We start from the raw sequence: 22,235 nt of genomic DNA on the forward strand, positions 1-22,235 counted from the left end.
GCGCAGTAAGTTGGCGAGTGTGCTCAGACTCGTCAAAACGTAGAGGGAACATTGTAAGGTGTCTTGGAAACTGTAGGGTCCGTAACTAATAATTAAACATATTCGGGCGGGCGGACCCGTGGGTATGACTTCGTTGCATGATGGTATTTCGTGACCTCCTGTCTGCTATATCAAAAAATATAAAATCGCCCAACAGGGATATTGCCCAACACGGATATCTAGTACCATATATTCCTGTCGCCCAATCGTACTAAACTAAAAGACGCAAACTATTTCAAATTGGTATTTCGTCACTTGCATATAATTTTTCCATTTCAGATGGAATTCGTCTTCTGAGGTTCAGTTGAAAAGACAGGAACATTCGGTGCCAGTCATTTAGGCGCCTATGAACAATTAAACCTATATGTCTTTTGTAGGCTATATATAACGAAGTTTTCGGTGTTAATTCGCTCTGAATACTCAATAAGGATTATGTCCTACTACCACATCATCTACATTCTACAGCGAAGCCATTTTTCTCCAGCGCCCCCCATATCGCCCCCTGAGCCCAGCGCCCCCCATATCGCCCCCTGAGCGTTTCCGCCCCCTTCAAAATCGCCAGTGCCCCTTGGGGGGCGCTGGAGGCAAGGTTAAGAACCACTGGCCTAGGCTAAGGTGGGTGTCTGATAATAAGGGCTACTCCAAACTGTTTCGACACCTTCCTATCTTTTCATTGTATCTTTGCATTGTATCATTGTATCTTGTGATGTTTTGAAACGATGGAAATATTAATAAACCTGATTGATTGATTGATGCCTGTGATAGCTGCGATACCTGAGTGATACCTGCCAGAGATGAGCATGGATTAGGATTTGGGAAAACGGGATTTGTGAAATTTTGTCGGATTTGGATTGGATTAGGGCTTAATATTTTTATCAATGAATTAGGATTAGGATTGGATCTACCGATTTTCGGAGAGATTGATGTCCTGCTGCGAATACCGACAACGTTTTTCGTCCTATCAAAGTTGCTTCATGTCCTGTGGCACTGATTAGGCGTTCTATTTCTTTTTACAGAATTATATACATAATATGTCTGCTTTCTGAGTGAAATCTCAAGTTTGAATCGGATTAGGATTAGGCTTGAAATCTAAAAAAATTATGGATTAGGATTTGAAGTTTCGGATTTGGATTGGATTAGGACAGGGGCGGGCAAGTTCTCCAGTCGGCGGGCCGGATAGGGGAAAATGAAGTACTCGGCGGGTCGCTCAAAATCCCGTGGAGGGCCGTATGTTGCCCGTCCTTGGATTAGGACATAGAAATTTCAAATCCGCTCATCTCTGATACCTACGTATATCCACAGGGCCATGAGGCAGTGCCTTTCCAATCACAATCCACAGTGTCACCTTGTTTTATATCCGTAAAATGCAATAGTACAAGCATAGAAAATTAATGCGTTGTAGTATTACAATACTTGACTATCTCGCGGCATCCTTGGAAAATGGCACCCCGACCGACTCTACCTTCGACTCTAGAGAAATGGTTCGTATTTCGTAACAGCCACCAATGCTTAGAACGACATCTATGGGCATGACCGCAATACGAGGCGCCCAAATTGAGAAACAGATTCTTCAATAAACATATCACATCCAACCAATATAGTCATTTCTATTCAGCAGCTCATTTTTGGGGTAGTTGTTAACTTGTTATGAGACGTATGGTACGGTTATGTGATTTCAGACTCCTAATTCAAACTACAAATGACACGGTTAAGGTTAACCGGCCGCAGTAGGGAAATGTAATTAAAAATGAATCGTAATATAAAATGTGCAATGTAGGGGTATATATAGGCTACGCTGTCGCATAATGTATAGATATTAGAGCGGGGCAATTGGGCATGGACCGCATCTGGATTGGGTAGCCCTACGGACTTTCTCATTTTTGGCCGGAGCCGGTTCGGAGCCTTACCCTCTTCCGCCCTCGAATCTATAGTGAAAGTGAAACATTCATGGAAATAAACCACACGCTTAGTTCAATTTGGCATAATTACTTCATATAAGGGTTGGGTTTAATCTTTGAGTTTTACTTTCCTTCATTGTATAGTTTCAATCCTGTGAGTAGATATTTACCATCGGAGTTTGTCGGACCTGATCACGGTCATTTCTAGAATCCAGCCTACAAGTCGGACCAGAGCTTTAAAAACAGGATCCTAGTGGAACCAGAGAATTTGTCGATCCGCCCAGCACTATAATAGGTATAGTAATTGCAAAATAAAACTGCAGCCAAAACTGTCCGCCACTAGGTGGGGAGCTGCATTCACTCCTTAGTCGTAAATGTTTGGAACATTCATGTATGAAATAAAACTGATTTTAAGCCAATATTCTATACCCAAACTGATGAGGGACAAGTCCTTTCTGTTATCGAACATCACAGATGAGTTGACCGTCCATGTTGTCTGCTAGACTGAGCATGGTGAGGAACGAAATTTCGGTATTGAATATGGAAATTTCCAAGTACGGTAAGGAACATTTTTCCATACTTCCATACTTTGGCAGTTTTGCTGGAACAACGACAATGATCCTACTTTCGATTTGTCAAATCGATAGCATACCACAGAAAATGGTTCACTGACAGATGTTCATTTCTCAAATTGCGACTCAGACTCACCCACCCCTGTCGACGTCTATTTGAAGACGAAAAAAGTTCTGCATCTCGCATATGAAGGAATGATAAGTATATTCCAATCTGAATATCACAAAAACGTTACAACGTCACAGCTTATAAACTACTAAGAAGACTTTTAAAATAATCTTAGACTCTGTGAATGTAGCAGCAACATCCATCTCTTTAATTCAAAACATATATCTAGCTTGTCTCGGCGCGACGTTACGCCATGTCGGCCTCAAACACGCATTGTTATTTCATTAAATTTAACAAGGGTCATGTTTTAAACATGCTTGTTGTAAATTGTTGCTTGCTTCAAATGTAACCCTATGTGTAAGTAACGCATCATACGTAAAAAAAACTTCACAAGTTATTTTAACTAAAACTTAGTAGACATGTATAAGGTACTCACAGGTCAAATGGTCTGCTCGATACAGTGTCAAGTCTTAGCTAAATGATTTGTGCTGAATAGCGCTATAGTCAATATTTCCGACTCTTTCGAAATATATACTCCATTAATACAGTGATGGATGAACTTTCACATATTCACATTGCAAGCAGTTTTTATCTTACGGCATCGCCATAAATTGTATGTAAACAAATACGCATATACTACGGCTCCTCAAACTAAATCAACTATGAAGTTTGAACAATTTTCTTACCCATGATTATAGCTTTATGTCAACACAATTCTTTGGGCGAATTCATGATATGTCTTGATGTGCTATACATAGCCACTAGTCATAAATATCAGAACGAAGATAAACAGACGTGCTGTATTTCCCCGTGTCGCCGTGACGCTGATTCGGGGACCATGAATCGCGGACGTCCCATCTACATATCAATTAAATGCACGGAGCGTCGCCCCTTTACATTTGAATACCAGACGTGAAAAGCCAGTTGAACGCAAGCCGTTGTCATTCCTTTGTAAATTCTAATTATTGTTTGTGTTAGTAGCGATTATGTCAGCAAATAAGAATAATATTTTCGGCTGATGATTTGATTTTGTAGACCATGATTTGGCGTGGTACGCATGAAATCTAACATTAGAAGGAAATGGCTCTTTGTCTCAATAGACGATATTGGATCTTGCTGATAGGGGTGACTCCCATAATATTTTTGTTAGACACGTGTATTGTCACAGAAGATTTAACACGAAGCAGTTGTTGAAAAGTAATATCCGTTTTGACATCAGCCACACAATCACTGTGGGCTGTTCATGTTCATAGATGTGTAAGACCACCTGTTTAGGATCCTTTTCCAATCCTTTTTTGAGGCATAACTTCAATCACAAGACATAAACACTTTAGGGCGCTAATGGCGTAAATGTTCTCCACGTTTGTCAACCGTAAAGATTGACAGTACGTTAAATAAATCCAACACCACCAATCCTACCTAATCATATATTTCCAGATGGAGCCGAGATATTCAACGGCAGTTACCCGCATTTCATCGCATACTTTGGCGAAACTAACTCAAATTCAATAATTCAGCGTCCGCGCCTGCGCCACGACGACTATATATGATCAACACGAGCGGATATATGCTCTGTTCTTGAAGTGGCAGTTCTTAAAAGCAGGCGTTCGCTCTTCATGTCCTCACTTGACAGTAACCTATGCCTTCCAACGGAATTCGCTGAAGACCTGACTGAATTAACGTGTCAGTTTGTGAAGTCTGAAATATCGAAATCAACTCGTCGACATCCAATGAATCAAATGACTTCTCGGTTGGATGACCAAGAGTATACTAACGAAATACTCAAGCAACTGTGAAACCTGCGGTAAAATTGTGAACCGATTCCAATTCCATCTAAAATTATTATTTGACTTTTCATGTTCACTGTTTTCCTTGCTGTTACTGCAGGAATCTGTAGGAGTAATTATCTAGTAATTAGACATCGCGTGACTCATCCTTAATGTAGACCTATTTGTGGATTGAGCATCGCCTATACAGTTTAGTCGGTTTTGTCTTTGGTACTCTGATATCCCCGTTGAGTTGGTACGCTGCTAGTAGTTATGTTGTGTTATGTGTGGTCGCCAAATTTACTTGTTTTCCGTCGTGCAGACTTGTTTCCCTTTGTTATGTAGTTTATTTTAATATAAATTATTTAAACTTCATCAACGGATCATCATTTGTCGAGATCGTGGCATTTAAGTTCAATTCAAAAAGTGGTTTCAATAACTGCTGTGATCCTTCGTTTTTGTCATTCTCATTCTTTTGTTTTTAGGGCTGCGAAATATCAAAACAACTGCGACGAACGCATCAGAGTACCGCTGCGCTCTCGTCTTCGTGGGCCGACGGTGTAGCATAAAATGTGAAGTTGCGACCGACAATGTGTAGGGCTGAGCACTTGAGCAAATATACCATATCTTACCGATGTGACTGTTGTGCATATTCCACACCTTCAATTATACGAATAGTATATTTTTGCGCGACCGTCATCTGAATCAGCTATAACCTTATAGGTTTTATATATTTCCGTATCTGATTCGAAACGGCAATCTGTCGATCGCCAATCATTGTATCGTAGTCTTGTGATGTTTTAAAATGATGAAAATATTTATAAAACTGATTGACTGATTGAGCGTCACCGCGCTCCACAGTGATATTATCATATCAAATTTTGAAGAAGTCTGTATATATGAATGAAGTCTTATGCTGGGCAGTGGGCAATCGTAAATTAGTTACGAAGTTTGTATAGCTTCTAGGGATGGCGTGAACTTGAGGTTCGCGTTCGCGTTCTCTGAGTCAACCTCAGAAATTTAGAGGTTAATGTTCACAAACGAACGTTGGTAGGTTCTGCACTGTGAACCTTTTTCATATATTACAATTTTACACGTGATTATAACATTTTTGGTTAAAATTCACTGCATGTCAACTGGGGGCCACTCTATGCATGACGCTGGCAGCATAAAAATAAAATCAACACTAAACGAGCACGCACCTTGACAATCTCAAAAATTTTACTTGCTTTGTTACAAAAGTCTGTTCGAAATATCCAGCATGCATCTTGACAATCTCAAAAATTTTACTTGCTTTGTTACAAAAGTCTGTTCGAAATATCCAGTTTTCCTTTTGTGAATATTTAGTGACTCTCTGATGTGAGCTTGACCCGCAATCACACAACATCAAGAGTGAAACACACTGCATGTAGGTAGTCAGCGAATGATGCTTATTCAACCAATCAATGAAATTGATATCCTTGTCTGATGTAAAAAATCTAGCAAGCGTACAGGGTCAATATTGATTTTATGTGTTTTATTGTATCATAAAAACAAAATCATTGCGATTGGGGTGTTGGCTACTGCTGTATAACGTGTTTAAGGTGTTTGAGGGGTGACATCGGTAGCAAGTAGGCCTACAGAAATCCGTTTTACACTCTGATCGATATCAACGTATAGCAATACTCAGACGCCGAATACATTCTCCGGTCTGGCCTAAGGCGTAAGCTTATATTCCCTTGCAAGACCTCGTCGAAATTATTGGCAAAGCGACGAAGGATATTGATTTTATGGGATTATTATATCATTTGATTGCCCCTGTTGATATATTTGACGACGTTTAAAAAGTAAGTATGTACTTCAGCATTGTGGCATATAATGTGGCCAGAGTTGTCTCTAGGTATCGTGTTGTAAATTAATATATCACTTTAACGAAATGTAGGGTTGGAATTAGCAATAAGACGTCACGTGACGTCATGAAGTTCGCGTTCACACAGAACCTTCCAAAAAGGTTCGCGTTCACACGAACCAGAACCTTTCAGAGGTTCACACCATCCCTAATAGCTTTCTCATAAATACGGTAAAGTGTAACTCCGTCATCTTGTATTAGACTCGGTAAATAATAACAAACTTCCATCAGTATAATCATTTTTGCGTGCATCCGAATTTTGTGAGAAAAACGATTCTTCCTTCGTCATGGTGTACAGAAAGCTTATCAACTCTTCGGCGATATCACCAACGTAGCTCATCTAGGTATATCGAATTATAAGACGGATAAAATATCTGATTGATCGTATATATTATTACATTTGGTGCAGAGTTACCCTATTTTACGGATAACGCAGACCAAGGTCGATAAAACTAATGGCGCGGTGATTAACGATGAAATGGCCACATTTTTTTCTCTTCAAATTACAGTCTACGCCTGCGTCGTTATCTCTCGACACATTTGCGCGTTGTGGTCGTTTGTTAAAATCGACGAATAAGCTTTTACAGCTGGATGGGGTTATTGTTGGTCACTCGATACCCCAAGCTTCTAATTGCAGGAAACGTCGTCTTCTTGAGTAAATACGACCAACGTACCTTCCTCGTCCTAAAGTCGTATAACATTACTGTCACATTGGGAGGTCTACAGGATTCTCACCGTGTATCTTGTTCTACCCAAACTTTGTCAAAAGATTAGAGACACGATTTTCCTGTGTATTCTGTCATTAGATAGCAATATGCAGGATTTTTCTCGGGCGGCATATTCGTGCGTGCAATAAAGTTCGTGCAATTAGATTATGATTTCTCATGACAAATAAGTAAATTGCGATATGGTGGACGAGGACTGGTAGAAGACCATCGCAGAAGAGATGGAAATGTAAGCCGAAACATATAAGAGTTGCCAAATCGGAAATAATGCCTTGGAATATCTGCCGGACATTAATTGTTATTGGCTCTGTTCGTGTCTTCCGTGCTTCCGTATCATTAGGTCGTAAACCGTATTTATTTCGGCATGGAATTCATGACAAGTAATTCCACACCAATGAAAATGCTTTTCGTCGTGTACAGTTACCGGAGTGAGTTTTCTAGGCCATCAACTATACGAGCTCGGCGAGCATGTCATCATCCCAGGTACATTTTAAATCCGAGACGATCAATGCTGAAAAGCGAATAGTTATGCGAAAGAGTATTTCGATTGCTAAAACGGACGACAGTACAGACAATAAGCAGCGATACTTATAGTTACTTACTCGGGTAGACCTGTATACGTCACATACTAACTAGGCTATATCAAATCATAGCATACAAGCTGTTCCATAGTAGGCTAACGTAGCATTTTGTGAAATTACTATAATTATTTGGATAGTGGCGCTTATGACCGATTAGGTCTTTTGCAACACGTACGTGTTGATTAGCATACACAGGATTTTACAGGCACGTCAAATAATATCCGCCATTAGTGACCACGAATATAGGGTCTGGAAGGCGTCATTTATCTCAATATTTCAATTCCATTTGAAATGCATTTTCAGAAATATATTATCGAGCACTTACGCAATAATCTTTTCGAAGTAGATCCGACCTTTTTCCTGGAAATACACGATATCGATAACGCGTTAAATGCAACCACTCTTGTCAACAGTTGTTCTTCAAAAACTCGACTGTGACCTACTCTGCACATTAGAATTGTTTGACTTCTATAATGTCAACTAAAAATTCGCGTCATATCTCGTTTTCAAATACGCGATTCGATATCACAATAAAAGTCGTTCGAGCGACACGAATCGAAATTTTCTCAGGCTTCTTGGATGAAATTGAAATCCTTGAAATGCAGAGAGGTAATCGGTTTGTTGATTGTAACTACAAAGGAACGCGATGGTTGCTCGAAGTCCCATATATTCTCAATCACGTCCGGTTCTGATCCATATCTGCAACAAACACTGACGAACGATGTGTTCATCCGAATCGTAAACAATTAGCGATCCTCTCATGAAGTCAACCGCAGCAGTCCGGAACTAAGCAATGGATGAAAAACCGCATAAAAGAAAACAGTTCGATTTATAAGGGGCGACGCGTTTCGAATTTAATATCCGCATCTCGGATTGCTATACCAATAAGGTTATTTTAAAAACAAGACATGTTTTAAAACACTTTGTTTAAAGCCTGTTTCAAACAGTGTTTCAAAAAAATGCCATTTTTCAAAAAAAAAGTGTCATAATTGTGTAAATATTGTCGGAAAACATCTATAATGAACATTAGGACGATTTCACTACATATTATACGCCCCACTCCACTACTATATAGTTATATTATCAAAGAGTTATATAGTTTCGATACTTCTTCCCTATAGCCTCGAAGCCTCGATTGGTGGTATCACAGCATCCATTATAATAAAAATCTCCGCACGCTTGTGGAAATGACTTTTTGTGAAAGTCGGGTTCAAGCAGCACCGTTGTCACCAGTAGAATGACATAGGTACGGTCGAAAATCTGCCAGCTTATCTTAAAATATATGCATACCATGGTGTAGAGCTGCCAATATTTTTTGTGGTCGCATAAAAGGTACAACTTTGAACTCTCCACATAATCCGTACTGTTATGACGTTATAACGAGCGATACTCAAATACTGAACACGATACATGATACTCGATACGGAATCGAATCGTTCAGGTACACGATTTTGCCCACCCGTAATTTTAGGACAAGAAGTTACCGTATAAATATACGAACGACACTCTTTGCTCGTATAGTTTCCGCATGGTAGCTCCGAAGGCGCAAATTCCGATGTCGCGATAATGCGATCCATTGATGCTCGAAATTGATATTGAATTACAAGTGAGAGACCTTGACTTATATCCGATAAAACGAAGCCAGTCCCGCAAATCATATTGCATAGGAACCCGCATGCGTTACAAGAGTTGATAACCCTTCTGTATCCAATGAAAGCGACCGATCCTAACGCACAGCATCTTTAGTCTATATAATGACTAAATAATATCATCCAGTGCTGGTATCCGTTGGGATTCAACTTTTTCTCTAGGACGATCGTTGTCTATTTTATAAGGTTATTCAGAATTTACTGAGTTTAAACATTCGTTCCTTTTGGTCAGTTTCTATGCCTTGTACCTTAAAAACGCATTATCGTCACTTTATTTTGGTTCATATCACTATTAGCACCCATCTACATTTTAGCTGTATGAAAATCGACTGAAACTTGGAGATTTCCTGTAGTTTGAGTGACCTGATTTAACTTGGCCGATTCAATGTAATAAATACCAAGGTTTATCCAGCTGTAATGGTATGGAGGGCTACAAAACCCCACTTTATAAAATATTTTGATATTTTATTGATATATTGATATTGATTGCTCACTGCCGCAGACCTCAAATCTCAAACCTATACCAATAAGACTGATTATTATCATTTTCAGCAGTCACCGTAATGAAATATTGTATATACTATCATGCATGCTTTTTCGATGACTAGGAAGGGCTTAATTATGAACGACTTATGTCTCCCACTTATTCTATCTTCCCAGCATAGAGAAATTTATTTGAGTAATGTGTTCGCATAGTACTAATTAGCAAAGATCGCGCGGAACGCGAAGAAAAACTTCGGGTTAAATAAGTATGACCGAACATATTTTTCAAACTAGCAATACTCCACATAGCTTATGTAAATGTGACGAAGAATCTGGAGCCCCTTCGAGTTCGGGATTTCTCCCGGGTCGCTAATTACGGTTCATTCTCTTGAAATCAACGATGTGACGTAATATTTCGCGGTCAAGTTCTCAATTCTCACAAAGTCGGACATTTCGGGTGGTTGGCACAATCTCGCGGACTATTTAGACTAATTTTCATTGGAAGCCAGCGACGACAAATAATTAAAATATTTGATTCATGAGTTATGTCAAGTTATATTATATAAAAACCGCAGCAAGCTAATCACTTCTCCATACACTATCAGTGGAAATAAAATAATTCCTCAACAACTAATGCTGAATTTCACCTAAAACTTTTGGTCTTCTGATTGGATCCACTGTAGCTGTTCTAGTCACCGTACTTGCGCTCGTGAGCATTGAAGAAGTCAATTAAAACAATGATAATTTTTAAATGAAAATGATGTAAACAAGAAGACACCTATTAATTAATGAAATGAACGTAAATTACTTAATTTTTCCCTGCCATTTCTTGTAAAATGGCGGTGATTCATGATTAATTTATCCTCGTGAACCCGATAAAAGACGTTCGCGGGCCGCAGTCTGCCTTCCTCAAGCTTAAACTATACGAGGAAAAAGGCACGATATCCACATGCGTATGATCGCATCTCGTCCTAGTTTTTAGTGAGTTGTAACTTACTAGATAAATAGTAAGACACTTTTTGCTTATAAGGGCCAATCATGACCTTCGAATCGTGAGTTTGGGAAAGGGGCGTCATGGTCACTGTTATTCATGTGATAATCTCTCAGTGTAACAAACTGCCACAATTGATGTTCTAGTTCCTATTTCTTACTCTGCGCGAACTTCAATTATTCACTAAAAACCTTGCTTAAGAAGAATATGGATATATTGCTCGCAACATTGCGAAAATTTGATCGTAGTTGTTGAAACAGCTAGACGGTCACCTGCTACGGAAGCATTGCTGTAATTGAGTGGATTGGGAGAAAAGAAATGATGAAATGTACCATGAAGCTGCGAGATAACATGGCACGATTACTTATTAATAAGTTGCGACATGATTCGCTTACGGGTAATGTGTGTTTGTATCTAATGCCTTTAAAGATTGTTAATTGAGTCGCTAAGTCAAACCAACGAAAACCTGCGAACTCAAAAATAAATTTTCTGCGTCGCTATGTTTACATTGTTCTGGCGGAGAAATGAAAAATAAGTCGGCGAGTGTGAAATGATCGGGCGGGCAATTAGAGAGCGCGTCGTTCCTTCCGAGTTGTTAAATCCCGTTGACAAACTGATGTCACAGGGAAGTCAACAACGATTATGCTAAGCATTCGGCGAAACATTTTATTCCAGTGCAATCCTTGGCACAATGAAAAGAGAGCAAATCTGTCAAAGCCCCATTATCGAAGGTACGCATCAACTGGACGTGGCCATTTTACCACCGCGTGAAATACCGCACCGGATGGAGCGTAAATACTCTTCTGTATTCTCTCGATCGTTACCTTCATTAGGCTAACGTTACCTTTCGGGATCTGCGTTCTTTTGTCAGCCGTAATCTCCCCGATAAAGTCGGGTGTATCTTGATCGTTGGCGCAGTGAGGGGTTGTATACGTTATCGTGCTAAACCCGTGACGAATTAACCCTGATCGGCGCGGACCTATCGCCAACCATAAACCGCCCAGGTTGGTCGCTCAACATCTGCGAGACACCTGGAGCAGATTTAAATCTCATTCATAGTAGAGATAAATAAAAGGCTAGAAAGTTATGAATGATGGATTTGTATCATTCTTATATAGATATGGCGACGGAAAATGTCCCGCTATATACGAATGGAGGTTGAGGTAAAGGTCAGAGGGGTATTTAAGCGGAAAGTACCGAGAGCTTCCCGTGTCACATCTTTTTATGTTCCAGTGCCATGAATATGTTTCGTTTTATTTCGATGCCCTTTACAGAAACTGTTGCATTTCGATAGCAGTACCATAATGAAAAGTTCGTTTTTAATTCGTGATATCCTAGGCGACGAGCGTTTGCGGAAAAACAATCGACGACTGCTGATAAAAGACAGAGTGGTTTCTGAAGACGATGACTGTGCTAATGGTGAGGACGCGTCTGTGAAAAGTTTTCCGATTTCGTCTCCCACGACGGACGACGGATTTTACGAACAGTCAACTCCTTCGTCTTGCGACGCGGAAACGACAGATACGGAAAGGCATTTCTGGTGTCGTCCGTACTCGGGAAGCTGTGTTTGCGATAGGCCAGCGTGCGAGTGCGTACCTTCGCGTTCATGTGAAGTTGAGGAAATAGAGGTGGATAAAAGAAATCAGTGTTGGTCGCTAAAGACACAAGAAGGTTGGTGAAGGCTATTTCCTAATATAAATTCTCCGCTGCGCGACTGGTAAACGGCATTGACCATTTCGTTCCATAATTTAGCGATAGACAACCTCTGGCCCGATGACCAATCCTGCCCGCCACCCATGTTAACCTGGCCCAAGCGTTAGCACAAAATCCGACCAGGAAGTACATTTGTTGCCCTATTCGGCAGAATCATAATTATTCGCTTCGCTGTACAGTGTACACGTCTCAAGGCCGTATAAGCATGTTTTGAAAACCTTAACCTGCATGATGAAGCAAGTGGGTGTTCTTGATTTTAAATTATTAAATTTCCGGAAAACATCTTGTCGTAATTTAGAAAACTGTCACTGAGGCATGCACAGTATAACTTGAGGACGAGCGATCCGTCGAAATCAGGGGGGAGGCCTTCTTGCACCCTTACATTTCGACTTGGTGTTGTCACAATAACTTTATTATGTACGTTATGTCACCCTTCACAACATGGTGCAAATAAAAATAAATTTACCCCTCCCTAATTGTATCTTGCCCACGACGATAAACTTCGTTGAAAGCATGCATATTAAAACATTGCTCAATTTGGTGAATTTTCAAACGAATCATATAATGTGATATCTTCTGATTGTCATCTAGAATATTGTGAAATCATATTTGTTCAATACATCGCAATGAATACCATACTGCATGACGTGGGTAAAATCATGCCCCCATCATGTTCATGTTCATTCGCCCTACTAAATTTTCATTCAGGCTACGCCTATGGCTATAATATTGTACGTTCGCTTCCAGAAGTCTCACAACTGCTTTATCGCGACTACTATTGCCATCTAAACGCACAAATACCCAGAAATGGGGACTTCTATTCCAACCTGGAAACGATCCCGTTCAGACTGGTACCGAAATACTACTCATTCCATACTCCGAGTTACATGATTCCCGGGCCGCTGTACTTCGACGGAACGTTTCCGTACGCCACTGGTATGAGGAACTACCAAGACGCAATATCCGAAAGCTCATCGTTTTACTCAGTACTTCACCGCCGCCGTTCCACATTGCGCACCAAAGTCAACGACACAGAGTGCGATATGATTGCCGCGACAAATTCCCCGCGCACAGAAGTCGATAGCAAGCTTTCAAATCGCGTCAGCAGAATTGATGGTACTAATTTCCGAAGACGAGCGTTTCAAATGTTGACGAACTCCAACGCCAGTGAGAGGAAGCCTGTTTCTAAACCAGATTCGTGCGGAAGCCCCGTAGTTTCCGAGGGCACGAAAACCGCGCAGGAACAGACGAAGCCGATGACACTTTCTGATCACTCCAAACCCGATTTCAATTTGGCGCGAGAAAATCGATCGACGATACAGTTGCCAGCATATCTCAGAACGAGAATGAGCGATGATAATCTCAGCATTAAGTCGAAAAACTGTAGAAGAAGTAGGACTGTCTTTACTGAAATGCAGGTGGGATATAAGTTTTGTAGTCAATGTTAGGCTACTCCTTCCAGAGGGCTGTACCCGGCTCACATCTCATCCATATATTGATTCCATCATAATATGTAGCAATGTAGCCATAGCATGTATGCATGTAGTATGGCTTTAAATCTACGCTACCAAACACAGTTAGGAACCGATTTTCTTAACAGTTGCTTGGATTGGAGAAGCGTTTTGACAAACAGAAGTATCTTTCAACGCCAGATCGTGTCGAACTTGCCGAAACTTTACACCTCACACAACTGCAAGTCAAGACGTGGTATCAAAACAGGCGGATGAAATGGAAAAAGCAGGTATGCCTATAAACCGATGCGTTGTGTATTATTTAGTACGGGCCACGAAAACGTGCCACATGTTCGTACGTATTGTCACATGTGTGCAATTTATGAGTAATGACGGATTTCTGTGATGCTGCAGGTTATGGATGGCGGTGGGTCCGAACCCCCAACGAAACCAAAGGGTAGGCCGAAAAAAATCAGAGCGGAAAGCGCATCAGACGAAAGAACAATTGCCGTCGTGTGATTGGAATGCGAGGGGTATCGACCGGCGATGTCAAAACTAGCGATATATTCTCAATGAAGCCGATGCTAAACAGACCCAAAAGTTCCGATGTCCGACGTGGATGTTCCTTATCGGGATTCGCGCTGAATCACTTACCAAATTTCGCGTTCATTACCGGAATTCAACTTTGTGTTGTCTGTGATATATCTCAAAGCTTGGCAGATGAAACTCAATCGTCAGGTATCCACGTTCGAGACAGCCCACTACAAAGCCTACATTGTTATATTTTAAGAGCCTCATCCAGGATATGAGCCTTTAGATCAGAGGTCTCAATCTCAAATGTGCTCGCGGGCCAATTTCCGACTTTTTGATGGCGCCGCGGGCCGCAGCACCAATAAAGGGTAATTCAATGTATTTTCAAGTAGGCCATATTTGACGGGACCCTGCGAACTCACATTCCACATCCACGCGCATCGTGAAAATGTGATTTACTATTGTGAATTCACGCCTGGCACGACAAAAAGCTTATTTTAAAATATTTGAATAAAATTGTTGCTGTACTTGGCATTAGTTTGTCAAAATAATTAGCTGTAGACCCTATGCGACAGTATAAATGCATCAGGACATTGTAAAAGCTGTCGCGTCATAATTTTGCAGCTAGTGGACATTTGACGTTTAATGGAATAGATCGATAACAACTTGAACATAATGAATACTGTGCCGTAGCAGTAGAAATGTGCAGTGCAATCGCCGAAGAATCCATTGGTGTTACAGGTGAAGCATAGGCTACGACTACTTGGTGATCGCCACATTTACGTGGTGATAATAACATATAAAAAGATACCAAAGATGACACAGAATGTAACTAACTATACATTAAAGGGGCAACATAATGCCACTGGCGGTTGCCATACCGACCTGCTTAGATATCTAAATAAGCTACGCAACGCAAGCTACGAAATTTTGATCGCGTGTTTGAGACCTCTGCTTTAGATGCCGTATTGCGCTGAATATTATAGGAATTGCAGCCGCATAATATCATCGCCAAATTCGCCAAAATGTATTGCAACGAAGAGTCCTGTTTCAAAATCCAGACAAAAGCCACCGTTTGGTGACACTGTCATGTTTCCGGATAGTAGACCTATGTTAGGATGCAGTAATTTATCGATGTCGCATATTGCAATATTCGATCTTTCCGGCATTCGAAAACCCTGTACTTGGCAAATATAGCCTCGTATATAATTGTATACATTCAGGTAGGCCTACTCTAACGTTACCTTAGAAGTTCATTTCTGCCCTCGCGCCAAATTAAGGATTTTTTATTATCTCATATTTCAACAAATTACGCCCGAGTCTAAATATATTATATGCATTTTAACATTGGAATATTGCGTCGATGTGTTTATATGATATCTTTTAAATGTTTCATTTTTATTACAAATCTGTTGCGAATAAAGACATCTTGAATGATTTTGAAGAGAGCTTCCGCCTCATTATGTGACTTTCTTGTTTTGTCAGTGAAGAAAATTAACAGCGCGTGACAAATGCTGAGAAGACTCTTTATTTTCAGTTGTCGGGTCCCGATGTCACTTCACCCCGAAACCTTCCAGGTATTGTATTGCCGGCATTAGGCAATTATACCTGTTGGGGCTTCGCACATAACAATTCAGCGTGTGTGTGGCATGAAACCGATTCTCCGCGACGGGTTGAAGTTCAACCTCACCAGTCGTATCACTCTCACAAACTATATACCTGCAAACATTATTACCGCATTGAACTTCCCGTTATTGATGTGGGTGTATTATATATGTACAACGTACTGATATATTTCCATGATTGCGTACGAAATCCTATCATTCCTATAAATTCATGTCCGTAAACACTAAACATGCATCGTCTGCGTAAGAGGAAATAGTTACCTCGTAATTCTAATCTATTAGTTGTCTTGCTGATGTAGCGGAGCCAACTTTTCTATCACGCCAAAAGTGTTTGGGACCTTCGACCACACAGCGGCAAATTTTCGAGTAGTTTATGGTTCAAATATGACTAGCCTGCAACAAATATACCCGAATCGCGGTCATTATGTAGCGTTCCCACTCGCAGATGTATCGCGACTTCTAAAGATTCGGACAGTTATGAATACATTCGCTTGCGAATCGTGGTGTTTCCAGCAACACCCGACCCCGTTCAAGTTCCAACGTTACACACCTGCGTCGTTTTTCCATAATAAAGCAACGTTTACAAAATTTGGAGTGCTGAATAATGGAGCTTGGCCGACTCCTTTTGTTGTGGCATAGTAATCAGTAGGAGTCGACAGACAGCGTGTATATACATAAGGTCAGCACCGAGTGTGCTTGGCTCATGGCAACAAAATCTGAAAGATAAAAATTTCGGGTATGCTGGTTGTGCCCGGAAAAAGAGGTAAGTGTCCTCACTTGAACATCATGCCGACGTGGCATGATGTCACATCCGAAGACATAACGTTGACAGTGCGGCAGACAACGTTACTTGACGATTTCATAAAGCCGTTTCTCCCTGCATTGTATCTCAACTGGTGTGGTACTTGGAATGAATGTTCTAATAAAATGATTCTGATTCTGACTGTGCAAATTCTCTATTCCGAATGGTACATTGTGTGATATATGAAGCGTGTTATGTACGTAATTCAATACATATTATACTTCTAATGGTGTATTGAATTTCGGTTACACATGATACGGCATGCGGGTTTCTCATTCAATTGATAGGAAGAAATATCAGACTTAGCGCGGTATTTCAAATGTACAGCACAATGCAGAAGTTTGACACAACGAAATAAGGTATATCTGGCGATACTTGGCGAATGAATTACCTAAACGTCATGTTCGCGGTAATGTATTTCATAACTCTAAATTGGATTTTCCAGCAGCGTAGTGATATGACATGTTAATAGAAGTAAGTAGACAACGAGCCGATATGACGGCCGCCAATGGCCAATGTGCCGAGCCAGCTCCTTCGTCGTATAGTATAAACTTCAGACACAGGCAATTGACGATTCGATTGCGGGTTCAAGAAGTTGATATTTATCCCAGGCAACGTCCGCTGAGCGCCTGGGTGGTCGAGCATTCCATACATATCTAACCGTTTCGACAATTCTTTTAACAATAGGTAATTTTCGGCTTTGGACTAATAGTTTCCGATGTCATGGCAACGTATTGCGCTATAGTATTGAATATCCATACGCTAGGATGCTGCAAATTCAAAGTGCTTGACAGAAATAACTAATCTCGGGTGAGAGAAATTGTCGAGCAGTTTCTCCTACATCGCCTGAAGTATATCGATGCAACGAAATATCTGATTGAAACCGCTGAGCAAAATAAGGTACCGCTTACGCTGAAATCACTGCTCACGGACGCACACGCACATGCGGCCAGCGTCGAATATATAATATTAAGTGGCTGGACAATATAAAGATGAATAAATAATTGACATATACAGCGATTACTATCGTTCGTTGCTATCGTGCCGGGGACAAAATTCCAAGTATAGCCGAGGTTGTCAGTAACGAAGTACTTCTACTTTTTCGAAGTAATGAAGTAGTTTCCCTCTACTTGGACTACTTACTCGAGTAAGTCTAATTTTTCACTGCTTCTACTTCGCAGTAATTTGTAAGTTACTTACTTTTCGCTATTTACAGTTTGTCAAGTAGAAGTATTATTTTCCTCCAATGACAGAGACACAGAAAGAGACTGGCACGGAGAAATTTACGGGCTTTAGGTGTTTACGGAGTATCATGAGGAATTTTTATCCTTCCAAGTTAAGTGAAGTACAGAATTTTCATGGTGCTTCGCGCGAGATAGTTACGGAGTCACAATTGCGTTTTCACGAAACCGTCCATATAGTTTATATAACGGATTGTGGTTCCATTTACGTCGCATTGTTGCCCATATGGCATGTTTCATGACAGGAAATATCTTTCCTAAAAAACGTTTGGAACGATAGGCTTCGTAACCTAGCAACACATGCAACTTCTCCGTATAGCTCTTCGCCTCAGCTACGATTCTAATGATACGGGAAAGGACATCACTCCATGACATTTCCTGCAACGGCGCACTGTGGTAAACAAAAGTTACGAACCGCTTCTCCATAGCAAAACTATCGTTTCCGTCATATGGTTTGGACGAATTCTTCTGCTTTGGAAAATGTATACCTCATGGGATGTGGCAGCCCGAGCCCATTTCTTTGGGTCGTCCGCTTAGCTCGGTGTCTAGCTTTTGACAGTCCATGAGCTGAGGGGTTATTTATTTATATGAATTATTTTCACAACTATACATAGGCTACTTACTTGATTGGATTCAAAGCCAATATATTATGCTAAAGTAGTTTTAGTTTCTTTTAGAAGATCCACTTGTACTCGTACTTGAATAGCTTTCCTGCCTACTTTGACCATCTCTGAAGTAGGCCTATATAAGTAAGCCCCATCAGCCCCCTGCCGGTATGTAACGTGGCGGGTTGTGAACGCTGAGATGAGTCAGTGAAACTGCAAAATACTATGACCGTGTATTGATATTCCATATTGCGAAAACTGTACCGCTGACTGATATAGGGATTGAGAGTCAAAATTTAGTTAATTTATAATTTCAATTAGAAGAAAAATATTTAGATGTTTGGAGTATTCCATGCAAATTTAACAAAATGCAAACAAACTGCAATCTCGCACCTCGTCAGAGACTGGAAATCTCCTGAAATAGCTCCGCGACCCGCCGGTTGGGAAGCACAGATTTAAAGTATATGATATTCATCATGATGCCTATTTAGTACGCGATTCATTATTAAAAAGAGGGTCGATCAAACTAAAACAGTTATAGAGCTTTGATGTAGACATTTACATGCATGAGCGTCCAACATGTGGTATATGTATTTCAAATTCTTTCCAAGCCAAAGATTCGTTTTACAGAAGAGTATGCATGGGATGACATGGTACCTTGCATGAGTGGACCCATATTTTTTGTCTCCATGGAAGTTCCAGGTGTAATGACTCGGCTGCGGCCACCAAAGGGAAGCAATCCGGAAATTCTTTCTGATTTGCTTGAATGTATTTGAACCGGCATTCAGAATTGAAAAGGCTACATAAAGTCAGAGATGGTACAGTTTCAAATAACTTCTACTTTGTCGGAGTACCCAAGTTTCACTTGCCTATAATTGCATTACTTACATAAATAGTTATTTTTATACCGCTTCCTCTTCTACTTGAGCAGTTCTTTAAGAGAAACTAATTACTTTTTACACTTTGGACTATGAAAAGTATTCTTTTGAAGTAGATTGAAATTCGTAAAAGAAACACGTGAAATAGCCCTGTAGAATATTCGAATATTGTATGTAGGCTATTTGTAGTGTCATTGGAGGGTTTGCGTTGGATGCATCTAGAAAATTTCTAACGTAGTCACCTCCGATAAATTGCCAAAAGTAGGCGCTTCCTCGACCAAATCTACTCTGTAAAGTACCCACTTGAGTACTTTTCTAATTCCACTTGTAGTAGTTTCGGCATGTCTGCGAAATGGCGACTTATACTGAGTACAAGTTTACGGCGTCATATCTACCTGAGTCGCAACCAGTGTTAGGATGACTCGAGTCATGACTTGAATCGAGTCAGACTCGAGTCACCTTTTTCGTATGACTTGACTTGACTCGAGTCCCCTTCTCTATTTTGGCTGGTAACTAAATAAACTGAGGCTATTCACTTTCGTAGTTTAACAGTTCTACGAACATGTGAGCGATATACAGCGCCTTCTTGCGTGTAGTTTTTACTCTATATTCGTTCATCGGTTAAGAATCAATGACAAAGCAATATGTATTTCCGACATCTAGCAAAATTCAGTGATGTAATCATGCCTCATACTCCGAAAAAGCAACTTGACTTGAATTGTGACTTGACTCGTGACTTGACTTGACTTGACTCGACTTGAATCGAGTCACCTCCAAAAATCAAGTGACTTGACTTGACTCGAGTCACCTTCGAAAATCGATTGACTTGACTTGACTTGCGTCAAAATGTGCAATGACTCGAATTGACTCGTGACTCGAAGGTAGTGACTTGATCCCAACACTGGTAGCAACGCTAAACAATTGACCACCTCTGTTGATCATCAACAATGATTACTTTGACCACATCTGCATAAACGTATATGGCCACTTGGACCGTGTCCATTTGACACATACAATATGCGTGCATTTGAGAGGTTGCCTAAATCCTAAATCACAAGCCTACTCTTAAAAATCCTATCAATTTCGCAAATTGATAATTGGCTTCAATTAATAACTTCCACAAATCGCTTTACCAATGCCGAATGGCTATCAATAATGCACTTCATCAATATTGAACATCAGCTTCAGCGGATTCGTAGTGAATACGCAATTTCCACTCCCAGGCATCTATCGATCTCATATCGGTCATACGAGAATCACTCATCTATTCCACTGGATCAGAAGAAATGTTCAAAAGATTCGGTGTCCTAAACATAAAATATATGAGGAAACTAGAAATTGTTTGCCAAGTTATTGCCAAGCTCATGTATCAGTTCCACTGCGGTCACTGCGCCGAAAACGTCAATGACTTCTTTACCACGGTATAAAAAGTGCATAAATAGGCTACAACACATGCGCGTCCATGTCGTCCAACTACCATATGGTCGACGTAAAAGATCATCTTTCTATCAAATACGCTAGACCTGCATTGTGGAACAGTATCTCACCGTCACCGGCTATCCGACAGTCGTCGAGCATATCCCTATAAGTCCCTATTTGTTAAATTGAAATCTTCAAGACTGTCAAGAAATTCCCTATCTCATATATGCCTAGGTGTGAAACTTTGGAACAACGTACCAACTATCTACCGTACTTTTCCTTATCACTAGCTTAAAGCTCGCTATTGCAAATTTATCTTATCCAAGTACAATGAAAACCGTCCTTTCCTAGTGTTGCTGTCTTCTGTTTACTTTTGTTTATTTCGTTACTCGTTGCTGTGCTACTCGACTGAGAGAAGAAATTGATTCATAATATTATTAATGCTGCCAAATATGCTTGGGTGACTCCGGCCTAGAAGACTTCGGTCATGTCGGGTCTCCCAGTCTACACCGTGTGGAATATAGTTAGGAAAATAATATGTACTATTGAACGTGAATGTTTGTGGACATTGCCTATAGCCCTATACTATATTTCATTGTTGACGATTAAAAGAGTTCTCTCTCTCTCTCTCTCTCTCTCTCTCCCCATTCAAGTTGAAATACAAACAATTGCTTCTGAATCGACACTAGTCTGCCCCCTTGTTTACGGGACATGACCCTAGTTTACCTCACATATCGATCTCGCCTTCCGACACACATGCCACCTTTTTGTCGCCTGTCCTTTTATATCAGGGGTCACCAACACGCGGCCCGCGAGGTCATATTTTGCGGCCCTTGACTTGATTTCAGATTTCGGAAGAAAGCTAAGAAAACATTTTGGAATGTTGAAATTGGCGTTCAATGGCCGAAACACTGCCAAGACCGAGGCGCTTAGAAAACAGCTTAAGGCAATGGTTCTGAAAGTGGGGACGCGTCCCCTTGTAGGGGCTTGAAAGCTTTTGAAGGGCGCGCGGAGCTGCGGTCAACTGAATTTTTTCCCGCGCTCCGCGCGATTTACCTCGATTTCATAGTTATAGTTATTGCTCTGTGAATAGTCCCGAATTCATATTATAGAATTCTCTCATCAACATTCATAACCAGCCACGCCATAAAACTATCCGTCGGGATTGCTAACAGTATGGGTACATTTTGTGATATGACGATAAGAAGGGGGCGAAATATTTCAGTATCATAAAGGTTTGAGAACCACTGGCTTAGGGTTTCCCACAAG

The 22,235-nt window shown here is 40.6% G+C and overlaps 1 protein-coding gene and 1 long non-coding RNA gene across 2 annotated transcripts; one reads left to right on the top strand and one right to left on the bottom strand.

Moving 5' to 3' along the window:
- Positions 1-7,041: 7,041 nt before the first annotated feature.
- Positions 7,042-11,362, bottom strand: LOC145434053 (uncharacterized). Its single transcript, XR_013913260.1, has 2 exons — positions 7,904-11,362; positions 7,042-7,508 (listed from the first exon to the last, which is right to left on the bottom strand). It is a non-coding gene; the product is annotated as an uncharacterized LOC145434053 (long non-coding RNA).
- Positions 11,363-11,644: 282 nt separating this feature from the next.
- LOC145434046 (uncharacterized) lies at positions 11,645-15,845 on the top strand. The gene is made up of 4 exons (XM_080311327.1): positions 11,645-12,372; positions 13,162-13,832; positions 14,015-14,155; positions 14,280-15,845. Exons 1-4 carry the CDS (start codon positions 12,006-12,008, stop codon positions 14,382-14,384), a joined length of 1,284 nt encoding a protein of 427 aa, XP_080167453.1. The 5' UTR covers positions 11,645-12,005; the 3' UTR covers positions 14,385-15,845.
- Positions 15,846-22,235: the final 6,390 nt, after the last annotated feature.

The sequence above is a fragment of the Botryllus schlosseri genome, chromosome 2 (assembly GCF_051294905.1).
Source record: "Botryllus schlosseri isolate E-star chromosome 2, Bs_hap1, whole genome shotgun sequence".
NCBI lineage: Eukaryota > Metazoa > Chordata > Ascidiacea > Stolidobranchia > Styelidae > Botryllus > Botryllus schlosseri.